This window comes from Tinamus guttatus, unplaced genomic scaffold (assembly GCF_059628265.1).
Source record: "Tinamus guttatus ecotype Peru unplaced genomic scaffold, ASM5962826v1 Tinamus_guttatus_pri_ptg000089l, whole genome shotgun sequence".
Classification (NCBI taxonomy): domain Eukaryota; kingdom Metazoa; phylum Chordata; class Aves; order Tinamiformes; family Tinamidae; genus Tinamus; species Tinamus guttatus.
The window spans coordinates 4,453,098-4,468,014 of NW_028288623.1; the positions used below are offsets into that span (position 1 = coordinate 4,453,098).

Genomic DNA, 14,917 nt, shown 5'->3' on the forward strand with positions numbered 1-14,917 from the left:
TTGGGACAGAGCTGGAGATTGCAACATATGCATTGCTATGCAGATTAATTCCTACCTATGTCCTTTGGCTCTACTGTGGTGGGATTTAGGAGCTTCTTGGAGGCTAATAGAGTGTGTCTGTAGCAGAAAGTTTTTGACACTTGTTCGGTGCACTGGTAGAAAATAGAGAATGCAGCTACTGACTGGGGATTTGCAGGAATGAGGAAAGGATTTAGAAACAAGAATGAAAGAGCTTGATTTATAAGATTAGTATCACTTCCCCAGTTTAAACAATCTCCATCTATTTCAAGATATAAATACTAATGAAGGGAAAGCATTGTTGATGACCCAAGAAAATGAAAATGAGCAGCATAAAATTCTGATTCACAGAATATTTTTAAATGGGATAATCTGCTGACTGTGGAATAATATTTTTGTTTGTTTGTTTTGTTTTTGTTTGTGTTTTTCGATTTCTGCCTTAAAATCTATGAAAAATTGTAAAGGTGATCTTGATTAAGTTGTTTGCTCTATATAGCCAGCTCTATTCAGCCAATCTTTGTTCCATTGTCTGACCTAGAAAATGCTTTTGGAGAGATTAGATTCTCTGACACTGGAGGCCTTTAAGCCTGTCACAGCCATGTGAAGATTATTGTTCATAATTAAGAAACATGCTCCTGATTTATCTCCTTGGATTATAATAAATAACTAAAACCCAAACTCAACAAAACTGTAAGGAAATGCCCAACACACTCCTAGAAACTCTAAAGCTTTTTTATCCCCAAGAACTCCCAAGTTGGTTATCTATGCCTTTTGATGTCCAGCAGTCGCTGAATTGTGAGATACATGTTTACTTACAATAAATGCTACCTTTCCCAGTCTGCTATCATTATTCTTGCAGTGATTTAAAAGTGAAAAGTACTGCCTAAATAACCCATTCTGAGGCAATTCTCTTGCTATATTCTCAGCAATTGCAGTTAAAACTCTGTTGTGTTTCCAGGTCAGTCTGAGAAATACAGCATCAGCAAGGAATATAATCTGCAGGGCATCATCTGCAAGGAACAAAGGTCCTTGGGTTTACATTTCTTCTACAGCCTTGAGTATTTTGCTGCTGGGCAAGGCTAAAAGAAGGGCTGGTCATTGTGTTGCCTTTGATGTACGCCATGCTGTTTGTTGTGACCTCTTCTTGGTTTATAATTTAATTGCTGATTTTTTTTTCTCAGTGATAGAGAGTGTGAGAATTGAGAAATAAGCCTTATTTAACACATGGGACAATGATTTTTGGATTGACTGTAATTTATCTGGTGACCTTCAGGAACTGTGTGTTGTTTTATGATAAGAATAGACTTTTCTCTTCAGTTGTTTTTCTGTTGTGTCCATGAGTTCAACATCATGGTGGTGTCCTGCTGCTCTCTTCATTTTGACAGAATATCCTACTTTCAGTACCAGATGCTTGATTATCGTATATAACTTATGCCAGCTCTGATGCCAGGTTTTCTGCATCTCTACTTGTCAGGGTATATTTTCACCTGCTCTAGAAGGGCTGTTGGGGGATGAGATGGGAACAGGCCTCCTTTGCCTGTTTGCCTCTCCTCAGATAAGAGGAGGCGAGAGGAGAGCTTTATGTGATAAAGGTGATGCAAACTAGACCAGTATTCACTGAAATTACTTCACTCAAGGACATTGAGCCACTTTGCTGTAGTGGCTGTATCTGTTTCCTCCTGATATCGGTTAAACAGAACTGTGCAGAAATTTTTGTTTTTCTCTAGGCCATCTCATTTCCCCCTCCTTCTTTTAAGTCGTGTCTAGCAGGTGTTACATTTTGCCCTTCTGTTCTGTTATGGCAACTATTTTTGTTTAAAAAGACATTTTAGATGCTCTCGTTCTACCACTTACTGTCTTTTAAGAGTTGCTCGAGGTGGTTTCTATCCCTCTGCACTTCTGCCGGTGTTTCCAAGTGGGTGAGTCTGTCAAACGTGAGCTTCCCACGTAACATAGTTCTAGTAAGGAAGGAGTGTGTCTCAGTTTCCTTTCAGTTTTGACCAGCTGGTACTGTGATTTGTCATGAGGATTAATAAGAGGATTAGTAGTCCCTTCATGTCTGGAGGCACTGCTGAACTATTTCTGAGGTGAGACAGAAAAGATATGAGGTTCTGCTATAACCAGATTATTTCAAAAACTTGTGTTCTCTGGGGTTTTCATGCTGGTTGTAAATTTGCTTACTTCTGCCTCATAGACAGCTTGAATTTATCATCAGGATTTCAGGCAGTTATTTGTACCTGTGGGGTCCATCTCCAGAGGAGAAGACAGAATTTCTGTATATGGAAGTGCTAGTGTCACGAGAGATGCCACCTGCTAAGTAAATTAACACATTGCAGTTGAATAGCTTGAAAGCTGTGTGAGGGCAGAAGCCGTTTGTCATTGGAGTGTCCATTGCTGTTTGGCTGTTTTGTGTCTTTTCTGCCTGTTGTCCTCTTTCAAAAATATCTCTTCTATGAGCTCTTAGCCTCTGGCTTAGAGCTGCTTGCTGTAGCTGGGGGAGGCACTGGCAACAGAGAGACTCTGAATAATTTAGCAGCTGCATCCAGCAGGTCTCTCAATTTAAATGTCATATGCTTTGTTATTGTCACATTAATTTTTAATGGCTGTACATTTGCAGTGTTTGGCTTTTGGAAAAATCCACCATGCCCGTATTATGGTAACTGCTCTACTTGTGAAATAGAGAACTAGATAAAGGCCTGAAAAGAGAAGGCATCTCTTGGGTGCTGGTGTCCAGACTGCTTTCAAAAGCTGTGATGAAATTTCCCAGCTCAAAACTCAAGTTGAAAGGAATTCCATTCTGGAAAAGAATGGTCCTGTTATAACTGAGAGTCTAATCCTATAGAGGTCGTGGAAGGTCAAACAAAAACAGATCTGGGATGTTCTATTATGTTTATTATTATTATAATCATTATTATTATTATTATTACTATTACTATTTTCCTTGCAAAGTGTATGAGCAGATGCACTAGTGATTTGAGGATTGATAAAAAACTGGTGAGGTAGAGAGGGAGAAGAGAAGGCTCTTGTGTCTGTGCTGGTGAGACAGCACAAAGTGTGGGGGGAAAGACACACTTGAAAAAAGTGAAAGCTAGGGAGCCAAAGCTCCTATGTTGTTATTCTCCGTTGCAAATCTCTGGAGATTATTTTAAATAAAATATTAATTTAAATTTGCATCATGCAGTGCAGGAGAACTGCAGGGAGGGTAGACGGTTTGTGTGTTGGAATTTATCCATGTGTTCTGCATGGCCATGGGTGTTATGAGAAGCAGAAGAGAGGATTTAGAAAGGTATTTTTGTTGCAGAAAGGTAGGAGAAGAGAATAAAGTCTTGAACTTGGATTCAGATGTTTAAAGTGAAGATGAGCTGAGGCTAAAACCAGTCCCTCCTTTCTACTAACTTCAAGAGAAACAAGCTAGCGTAGAACAGTAAGCTTTTAGCTTGGATATTTTTTTCCCAAGAGTTTAGTAGATTAAAAGGGATAACAATATTCTTGTGTATTCATGTAGCATTTTCTCACACATTCTTGTCTCTCATAGCTAATTCAAGGCCTTGCGGGGTTTTGTTTTTTAATGATTAGTGAATGAAGGTCTCAACTGTATGTTTCTTTCAAACATCTACTCATGGATAAAGCTGTGTTTCTCTAGGACAAGTACTCTTTGCGCTGCTTCTTTGCACTTTCTTTCTGTCTTAAAGTTCCTGTTCAGACAGCATGTCTGTGTGTGTTCACTTTGCCTGTCCTCTTTGCACAAGAATAGAGGATCAGCTCTGGTAGCTGCCTGTGAAAGCACCCTGTGCACACCTGCATTGCTGGACTTTGTCAGCTGCTCTTGGTGCTCAGCTTATAGTAACCAGGAGCAACTTCTAATATATGCAGCCTTCATGGATATGGAAAACGTCACCGTCTGAGATGCTTCTAATGTACGTGTTGCCCTGGGGCACAGAAGTGCCAGGAGGGCCATGCTGCAGCGCTGCCTCCAGGCAGTCCCTGTGCCCAGGGAAGCTTGTTTGTAGTGTGGGCAGAGCTGGGTGCTTTGGCGGTGGAGCGGGGCGGGCGGGCGAGCTGCAGCTGCTCTATAAATAGCTCCCCCAGGCTAGGATGTGGGAAGGAAAGATCGCGTTGCTATGGCAGTTGATCTGAACCAGATTACCTGCTGCTCTGTGCATACGGCTGGGCACGTGTGGTGGCTGCATGGGCTTGCATGTGCTGGGGCCACTTTGGCCAAGGATCTGCCAGAAGGAGGGGAAGAGACGGGAGCAAATGCAGGACCAGTTTGCGACAAGACCAATAAAATCAATTCCCATAGCAACCAAGAACGTGAATCAGCCTAGCTTCAGTCCCGTGATGCTGTAGGAGGGTTTCTGTCTGTGTTGCATGATCCTTTTGTTTGTGAGCTAATTCTGGTCGTGTGAACTCTATACATTAGCGCCCTCATGTAAGCTACCTCCATTTTGCTTTGGAAAACTGATATGATTGCCAAAGATGTTTGATTTTGACAGTACTGTCTTCAGAAGGCAAAAAGATTGTTTTTTCTTGTATTAAGAAAGGAAGAAATCCTTGGGGCTTTTCTAAATTTCAGAAGGATCTCTGAAGACTGCTTCTGATTTTCTTTAGGCTAGTCTGTCATTTCTCTTAAGCGATATGGATGCATGGAAACTGCAAATCGTTGGGCTGTATCTGCTGCCATATCTATGGGGAACTTGTCCTGCCTCGGTGCTGCAGGTGCTCTAAGCAGGATGCTGCTAGAGTCTGCCTATGCTGCTGCCCCCTGCTTGACTCTCTTGTGTTTGGAACCCTGCCTAGGCATTTCACAGAACCACACCTGCATTACAGACTAACTGTACTAAATAAATATGCCATTGTCTTTCCTGGGCATGCTTGCAGTACTTTGAAACTATCTCTTTCCCACTCGTGCCAAAGTGCTAATATCTTTTTAGGAGTCACGGCACTGGCATGCAGTACTGTCTTGCCAAGTTAGATGGTAAGATACAAATAAAGCAGCTGCACCTGCATAGCCAGTCTGTCCAGCTCTGACTTCAGAAGTTGTTCCATCATCTGTCAAGCCTTTCTATCACGCTCTGGAGGGGTGGGATATTCTAAACTCACGTGTGCTGTCATGTTCCTGGCATTAGAAGAAACATCAAAGTATAGTATAAGAACCACAGTACAGTTAAGGAAGAAACAGTGCAGCAGGATTCCTAGGATGTTGCATACTTCTGAGTTAAAACCAATGAAAGCGTTTGATGTTAACATAGCTGTTAGGCAGAAAGTGTAAAATCGCTTGTGTGATTTGGGAGCTGCTTGTCTGCTTCTTTCAAAAAAACTTAGTACAAACCAAAAAGCTTAGTACAAACAGAAATAGCGTGGGCTAAACCACTGGTACAAAGTGCACAGAATCACTGGAACAAGCTCGGAAGTAGAAGTGTTGAAAACTTCAGCAGTAATGTTCCCTTAAAGATTAATGTCTAAAAATGGCTCAAAACTAGTATGAATAGTTCATGTTGTGCTTCACATGCTGTTGATGCCAGTTCCACAGTGAGTTAATGAGTTTGGCTGGTTCTGAGGCACTTGTAACTATGGTCAATAGCCTGGCAAATACCTGCCTTGGTGCACTCCACGTGTGTAATGTGAGAAAGGAAGTGTAAGTGACGGCAAAGGGAGCACGGAAACTCCTGGCCCTGCTTGGGTATCTTTCAGCTCTCAGTGTACTCTGAAGGGTATGAAGTATCCTCAGTAAGCAAGGTGCTAAGGACGAGCATATTGGCTACAGGTCTGAATTGAGAACAGGCTGTCTTCTTGATTTGTATAAATAGAAACTCAAGATGTTCCGGTGATATTTTAAAAGTGGAAATTTATTTCTCGTTAGTCATGGTTGAAATTCTGATCTTCTGAAAGATAAAATTTCAGTGAACCAGAATTGATATGGGTGCTAGCCAGTAATTCTTGGTGTCTCCTTCAGTTTCCTCTGTTTCTTTTGTGACAGATTGAGGTCCCACCATATGCATGCTCTTCAGTCATTCAGTTATTGAATTGACTCTAGTTTATAATTTGAAGTGTCCGTATGCTGATGAACATGTAAAACAATCCTTGTATCAGATAAAAGCCAGAGATAATCGAAGGAGAGATCTGCTTTTGGTTACCAAATTAATCTAGTGAACAAGTACTCGGAAAGAAGGGTTTAGCATCTGCCCATCTTTTCCATCTTTCAGGTGGAAGATAATCTTTGGGGTCTTCATATCATCCTTTTAAATAGTTGAGCTGTTTACATACCTGGTATGTCACTGCTGGAGGCTTCTGTGTGCAGAAGAAGACTCTCAGTAAGCTAAGCTGTGTTAACAGTTTATGTGCCAGTTATTCTTTGACTGACTTTTTTTTTTTCCCCCCTCTAGTTTCATGGTTAGAAAGCAAAGACAGTATTAAAAAGGTTGAAGACTCCATGGGATAGATGAGATGGGGGTGCTGCAGTATTAATGTCTCTGAGAGCATCAGCACTCAGATATCAGTCTGATGCAGATGGCTCTGAGATGAGGAAGAGCGTTCCGCAGTTCTTTTCGTGCTCCTCTATCTCTTCTATATGGTTTGTGTACTTTTCTTGCTATATTTGTATGTTTATATGAACTCTCACATCTGGAAATATGGGCATCCCATAATAAATGGTGAAGGAAGAGAAGATAGGCAAGATAAATAAAATGAAATAAACTAAGGCAACTTTGTATCATCTATAAGGAGCACTTTTGCTATTACAATTTGCAATATGGTGTTTATATCCCCACAGAAAAAAAAAAGCGAGGATTGTTATGAGTTGGGATTTGACTGAAGAGATCACTCTTGTCCTATGCCCCATGCAGGGCTGGCATTTTATCTATCTGGACTTCTTTTGATATTACTCCTCCTTGACATATTCCATTTATCAGACAGCTAAAATTTGGAGAGATGGGTTGTGTTTGCTTTTTCTTCAATCCTGTTTAATTGGAAAGAATGGCCTGTTAAGACTGCTTTCCTAAGCACTGAAGGATAAATCTGTGTACCTAATGTGTGTTTTGAGGTAGTCATCTTCCTGTTTTTGTTCTAAGTACAGGTTTGCTTTTTGTTATGTGCATATCCTCTGGAAAGCAGCTGCTACCGTAGGTGAAGTATCAGCCAGTAGTGAGGATAACTTGACATTTAACATTCATTTCCTGTCTTCCGTTAGCAACCCTAATGCAACTTGTGGCCATAAATAAACTGCATTTTGTGGCTGTGCTGAGGAAGGCCTTTGTGGATTTGTTTCCCATCATGTTCATGAGAGATACTCATTGTGATATCTGTGCTGGTTGAGAATGCAGTGTGGGGTTAGGCTTGGCTGAGCATGCATCTTAGCATGAGTAATTCAAGTAGTATGAATACCAGCTTGTGGGTTCTCTGCTCATGAAGGGAAGAAACAATCTGTAGATGGCCATGGCTGTGCAGATCGCTGAGGCTTTTGGGGGATGTAATTGAGATCTTGAAGTTATGTTTATATGTATTTGGTATTCCTGATAATTTCTTTGACACTCTTGCTTTTCTTGTACATAGGTTGAACTTCACAACTGTTTCCAAGCAAGTTTTGTTCCCCAAGACAGTCATGACTGACTGAATAACTGAGTGCTGGATCGATGACCAGGAATTCACTGAGATGACATAGGGAGGAGGGAAAAGGACAATGGTGCAGAAAAAGAAAATCTGCCCTCGGTTACTTGACTACCTTGTGATCATTGGAGCCAGGTAATGTAAAAGATTCTCAACTGTATTTTTGCTTGGGCAAAGGAGTGAGGATAAATAGCCTGGCATCCTTGATGAGGTCTTGCCTGGTACTGAGGAATTGCAGTCTAGGTTGTGTACAGAATGCTACCATACTGGGGGCTTGTGCTTGGTTTAAGGCACATTTTGAAAGATATTAGTGAAGACAAAAGTTTCTGCTTCATGGTCTTCAGGCACCTTTTTGAGAGTCTGCAAAAGCTGGATAAGGGTAGGCTGCTACAGAGCCATACATTAATTGTGTCTGAGCAGTATACCAGTCTGCTTCTACTGATGGCAAGACAGGTGCATCCACAAGCTGAAAACAGTGGAACTTACTTGCAAGTAAAATATTAGTTTGGGCTACTTTTTTTTTTTTTAACTTCTGAAATGTAGTCTGTAAATCCAGTTAAAAATCTGAAACTTGCCTTCTTTGTCTGGTTCGCCATCTAATACTCATTTATCCTTATATGGAATCACTTTTTTTTTTTTTAAAGTCTTGCAAACCATCAACAAATCTTCTTGAAGGCTTATTACCCAAAGCATTATACTAGGGAGTTGATAAAATGTGGAGTTGATACATATGCTATTTGTCAAATGCATGGACATTTAATAAATGTTACATTTTTTTTTCTGCTCAAAGTTTATGCAGTTACTTTCTGACAATTTAATTACGGAAGTGTTCCTAAGTGTATTATACTTTAGTTTGTAAAGTGATTTATATGCATTGGCCTGTTGCTTTGTTTCGAACTCTCTTTTACAAATGCTTAGAGTGCAATGTTCACATAGGCTAAATGGAGGAAATTACATAATCCTAGGTAAAACCGTGTATATTACTTTTTATGGGTAGAATAATCCAATTATTTCTTATTGTCTGAGGGAAAATCATTTTTTCTAATGTGGGTCCTTGACTAGGGAAAGAAGGGGTAGAACTGTTACTTGGCTCCTCCAGTCATGCTTAAAGTGTCTGATCTTCTCACTTAGAGTTACTAACATCAGTTCTTCTCTCCTGCAGTGTGGTCCTCTGGCTTTTTGCTGGGCAGTAGTAGCTAGGCAGCTGCTGCTCTGAGGTCTCTTGTCTTGCTAGACACTTCAGAAATGTCTTTGCTGGGAGAGTTGACTGAGCTCGCTGCTCCTGGGAATTCCTTGGGAGCTTTGTGGGGCTGTTAGCGTGGCATCTTGTTGGGCACTGGCCACAAGCAGCAGTGTCTTTTGCAAGTTTCGCTTTCGTCAGATTCAATGTTTTTTAGTGCCTGAGAACCTTATTTTCTCTGGTACTTCGCAGATGTAATTTCTTCGTCTCTTACTGCTAAATAGACTCTGTAAACAATACAATCATTTTTTGACACTTCTTCAGCAAGTGATGTGTTGTTTGCTTCCATTAATAAAATATACAAAAGCCTTTTAGGGCTTTGTTATTATTATTATTCTGCTTCTTACAGTATTTCATTATTTAACTGTATAGGAGCTATAAAGTTTATTACCAATCAAACGCATAGACATATATATTTATGTAGTATAGCATGTTTACTTTCTCTATAATAAAGAGTTATTTCTATTTGGGAAGCTTACAGTCAGCAGAGATTGTTCTTCAAAATAAATGCAAGCAGGAATAGAATATTTTTTCTTTTTGTTATTCAGCATTTTCAGTTAACAGAAGAAGCGTAACAGTCACTTGTATTTTGAAATGGACAAATCTAAGTATGAAAGTTAGAGAATATCTTGTATAATGTTACATTGGAGAGTGGTGGTAGAGCCAGTTACATCCTCTTTCTTGTTATCTTTACTAGGTCTTAATGATTTTAAAATGTACTGTGAGGTCGTGCTTTGTAACAAATGGATCAAAACAAACAGAAGTCATCTTGGGGACATATTTGTCTTCCTTGACTCTGTTGGTCCAGCAATTTTCACTGACTTTCATGGAAGAGGGATAACAGGAAAACAGTTAATATTTTGAAAGAAACTAAAGGCTGTTCTTTCAGTCAAATTTAGGAATAAACAATATTGCCCTTCTGTTCCATTAGTGATTTGTGGGGCAAAGGTTGGGCTGTATGTATTACTGCTTGGATCTTGTAGGATAACTAATCCTTCAAATCTTACTAAAAAAAACCCAACACAGAAGCACACACATTTACAGTTCGTAGAACTTTTTAAATGAAAATCTTATGAGATGAAGTTCAGTTCCTCTGAATTTGTTAGAAAGTCTGTTTCTAGTTTAGTGGCTGCCAGAGTGTTTTCAATGTCGCTTAGGGTTACCAAAACCAAAAAGCTTATGATGGATCATCAAGTAAATGAAAGCGCTTTTTCTAAGTGCTAGGGTTGCTTACTCAGTTAGCTTTTTATCTGACCAAAGGCAAGTTTACTTTTATTTTTGCTGGTTTGTTTTGTGCTTGCTTGTTTTCTCCCTCCCTGTCCCACTTCTTACTAGAAGAGCATTAGCATTCTTAATTTCTCTGCACTCTCTAGCTCGTGTATTTCTGCTGGGTTAATTAAAGGTTTTTATATGTCATACATCAATAAAGAATATTATGTTATCCTCATGATACTTCTGGCACAGCTGCTTCCTTTTTGTAGCCAGCAAAAACTGTTGTCGCTTGCTTGACTGTCATGGAGTTTTACTTTCCAGCTGGGGCCCTCTTCATTAGTCTGGACAGGATATTGTGATAAATCGTTGTTTGGACTCTTCCCCTTATGGATTTCTAAAGTTCTCCAATATATCCTCTTTACAGGTTCCCATAACTGACAGGTCATGTGGGATACAGGGGACAGGGGGTTTGTGGTGGTGGTGGTGAATAGTCCTTCTTACCAGAAGAGCACTGAAATAATGCTCTGTGGGCCTATGGTGAGGTCTAGAGTATTATAATCTATTCCACCACGGTAATATCATATCACATCATTGAGAAACTTTTTTTGTGTTTTTCCTAATTCGGAACTGATGTAGAATTTTCATACTTACTTTAATCTTGTCTTTAAGTGTAGAAAGAGAAATAGAGTTGATTTTATTCTGGCTGCACTTATTTCTGCAGGTCATATTTGCAGGGGGATGTCTACCACCCAAATGTTACCCAGACAGCTGTGCAGCTGTCCAAATTCAACTGGAAAATAAATTCAGGGAAATAACACACAGGGATGAACAGAGTGTGCTTTAAAAAAATTGAACAGAGTTGCTCCTTCTTGGGCCTTGATGTAGTATTATTAGTATTATCTTCTGCAATCATTGTGGCCCTTTCCCTGCTTGCCTTTCTGTCTTTGTGACTGAGAAGCTGCACTTCCTTTGAGTGCAGTAGGTTAGAAGAATGAAAGATGAAGCTGAGTCCCTAGGCTCCTAACTTAACAGGGAGGCACCAAAGATTTTTCTTGGCATTAGTCATCCACGTGTGTTTTATCTTATTTGTTTGCTTTTTGTAGGCAGCCAAGTAGTGATAGTGTTGCTCAGACACCTGAGCTGCTACGGCGTTACCCTCTGGAAGATCACGTGGACTTTCCTCTGCCGCCTGACGTCGTGTTCTTCTGCCAGCCAGAAGGATGCCTGAGCGTGCGCCAGAAGCGAATGAGCTTCCGTGATGACACTTCCTTCGTCTTCACGCTCACAGACAAGGATACAGGTGTCATTCGCTATGGAATCTGTGTCAACTTCTACCGCTCTTTCCAGAAGCGAGTACCCAAGGAGAAGGGAGAAAGCACAGGGGGACACAAGGCTCGGGACGGTCAGAAAATCCCCAAAGGTGGTGACGCTTCTGTCCCCCAAGAAGAGGCCGGGACCGAGAGTTCAGAGAGCGGTTCCTCACTGCAGGCTCCAAGTACAGAGTCTGCTGCAGATGTGAATCGATCACCGCGCAGTAAACGTCTGGCTAAAGGCAGCCATCGCTCTCGGAATAGCACTCTGACATCCCTGTGTATCCTCAGCCATTATCCCTTCTTTTCCACTTTCCGTGAGTGTCTGTATACTCTCAAGAGACTTGTGGACTGCTGTAGTGAGAGGCTGTTGGGCAAGAAGCTGGGGATTCCTCGTGGAGTGCAGAGGTATGTTATGGGAGAATAAAACTTTTTATCTGGCACTGTGTGTTCCTGGGGCTGCAATTTTCTGTGTGGTTAAGTGCTGCTATAGATCTGGTTGCAGAAGAGGCTGGTGGCTGACCGCTGACATGTTTCTGTTTTAACCCAAAAAATCATACATCTGAAAAAAAAAAAGGGGGGGGGAGGGGAAACTTCTGTGGTGATTTTTGTAGGACTTTTCTCTCTGGTTCTGTAAACTGATTGATTTTAGTGCCTCCACAGACATATCAAAAACTATCCCTCTAGCAGTTGACTGAATGTGAAGGTAAACAGTGATACTATGACTGCCGCTTTGCCATATGAGCTCCATGGCAGTGCACATCAAGACTGATCCTCTGGCAAATTAGAAACAGTCAAGGAACAATGAGGAGGATTTCTACTTAGGGTAAGAGGGGAATGATGAAATTTGGCTTGATGATCTTATGAAAAACAGTCTGACCTTCAGTGTGAGAGAAGACTAGAGAAGTAGGAATGGCTGGAAGAGGTGAAAGTGCAGTATTTGGAGAGAAGAGGGAGGAGAAGTAGAAAACTAAGGAGTTGCCTAGGAAGCTTATGGGACTGGGGAGTGATAACAGCAACTTTAAAGGAACTTGCAGTGTTGTCTTATGTATTAGCTGTTATCACATTGGGTATGGAGCAAAAGGTGTTATACTGCAGTGTGTGCAGGTAACAATGTCTTTATGTGTATCCGTTATAGATGTATCTGTATTACTGTGCCTGGCACCTACATTGCAGGAAGATATTGTTCCTTTCCAGTATGTTAACTAGAAAGAGAGAAAAAAAATAAATCCTTGAGGGAAGGAGGAAAATATCTTAATAGTGAAAGTGCTGAAACTATGAATTCATAATGTAAATCCCATAGCTTGGTACAGGATTCTGGGCTTTGACTGACTCGTGCATCAGCACATTTGTCACCTGAATCCACTGACTGTTGGGAAAGAATGATTCATCAGAGCAAAACAATGTATTTTTAATGGAAATATTTATTAAAGGAACTTGCTTTGTCCCTTGGTTTTGTCTGATTATTATTGAGACAGAAAAAAAACTTAATTTCACAGTTCTCTTCAACTCTCTAATCTCCGATCTGAATTTAGAAAGGGATGCCAGTGTGTTCTGGCCTTGCTGAATGGCATGTGGATTTTGAATAATTTACTATTGTTTGGAATCATTCTTAGAGTTAAGAACAACAGAGTGACAGGTGGGGAGTGCAACAGGAGGAATGCTGAGCACACAACACAGGGTTGATTAAGACAGCAGGTTTGAATTACCATGTGGCTTGCAAGCCACTCCCTAGAAAAGTGGTTTTGTAATGATGACAGAATAAAAGTGAGACCAAATCCTTACTGTTGCAAAAGCTGAGCATGAGTATTTTTTGTTTATATCAAGTTATTAATCTCCTTTCTTTGTAAGGGTCTGAAGGACTGCTGGAAGCAGCACAATCAGGTTTCTGTAGCTCTGGACTAGACAGGAGATTGTTTGAGCCACGTGATGGGTTTCGAGCACCGAAATGCAAGTGTCTTCAGAGATCAAGACCTTACTGAACCACTTGTATGAATGAACTTTCAGACCAGATGACATACTCGCTTATTTCTACTATAAAAAGATTTACGTAGTGGTGCTTTCAGTAAGCTAAACCCTACCTTCCCTCCTGTTTTGTGGCCAAACGTCTGTTAGGTGCATCTTTTAATGCTTGGGGGATCTGCCCTTTTCCTGGAAGAGCCTTGTAGAGTGGCTGTCAGGTAGAGCTGTTGGACTATTAATGCTGCTGTTCTGTTTGCAGGGACACTATGTGGCGGATTTTCACAGGCTCCCTGCTGGTGGAAGAGAAGTCCAGTGCATTGCTGCATGACCTGCGGGAGATCGAGGCCTGGATATACCGTCTGCTCCGTTCGCCGATGCCTGTGGCTGGCCAGAAGCGCGTGGATGTGGAAGTCCTGCCACACGAGCTGCAGCCAGCTTTGACCTTTGCTCTTCCTGATCCGTCCCGCTTCACCTTAGTGGATTTTCCATTGCATCTGCCTTTGGAGTTGTTGGGAGTGGATGCCTGTCTGCAGGTGCTGACCTGTATCCTCCTGGAGCACAAGGTAGGAAGAGAAGAGTTGATCTTTGCTCATAAGTATGTGGGAAGTTCTGTTCTGCCCGAAACAAAATAGGATAGATGTGAAGCACAGCTATCCCTTGCAGTCTCTGGAATCATTTTGTCTGGGGAGGAAAACTGATTTCTGCCTGAAGTTCCCGTTTGAAAAGGTTTTGCTGTCAGTCTGAAAGGCATCCATAGTTTGTTTCAGGCATGCTAATAGAGGGTCATCCAGTCCCATAGCAGTCAAATCGGAGGCCCGCAGGGTGTGATCTTTTGGGTACCCACAAGGGAGTATCAGAAGGGAATGTTATTTCTGTGCTGTTGTTTCTGTGGTTGCAGGTTGTTTTGCAGTCCCGAGATTATAATGCACTTTCCATGTCTGTGATGGCCTTTGTGGCTATGATCTACCCGCTAGAGTACATGTTTCCAGTGATTCCACTCCTTCCTACCTGCATGGCCTCTGCAGAACAGGTACATATTTTTTCTTCAGTAGCCTTTTGTAAAAGATGTTTCTATGATGTCTTAAAGTGTACGCCAGGATTAGTACTTGTTTCCTGCCCCGCTGTTTTCGCAAGGATTGTAGAAAGATTCCCTTGCAGAGACTGCTTTCCAAACCATTTAAGTCAGAGGTAACACATTTTATTTAAGATATCCTCAGAGCATGCTGAGTGAATAGTGTGGTTCAGACCTGTGCCTTCTGAACAGTGGACTTGGAAGGTCAGAGATCCTCAACAGGATGAATTTTTATTTATTTATTTTTTCTTCAAACCAAATATTGAGGTTTGTTGGGCATCATCCAAAGCAATATTTAAGAAATGCTGAGGGTGTTAATTCAGAGTTTGGAGACCATTGCCTACAATTTATTCTCCTGAGAAGTATGAAGTGTTGAGTATTTTTGGCTGGAAGCCTGCTTTTTGCTGATATTCAAGTCTCTGGAGGAGCTGACTTGGAAAGATATAATTTTGCTTGGAAAGATATACTTCAGGCCATCTTATTACTTCAGTGTTATCC

General features: G+C 41.1%; 1 protein-coding gene across 1 annotated transcript in view; it reads left to right on the top strand.

Annotated features, from left to right (window-relative positions):
• MADD (MAP kinase activating death domain) overlaps positions 1-14,917 on the top strand; it is a 63,805-nt gene that overhangs the window by 3,084 nt on the left and 45,804 nt on the right. Inside the window, exons 2-5 of the mRNA XM_088520546.1 lie at positions 7,570-7,758; positions 11,179-11,793; positions 13,607-13,910; positions 14,246-14,377. Coding sequence (XP_088376672.1) covers positions 7,697-7,758; positions 11,179-11,793; positions 13,607-13,910; positions 14,246-14,377 — 1,113 coding nt within the window. The 5' untranslated portion in view covers positions 7,570-7,696. The remainder of the gene's footprint in view (positions 1-7,569; positions 7,759-11,178; positions 11,794-13,606; positions 13,911-14,245; positions 14,378-14,917) is intronic.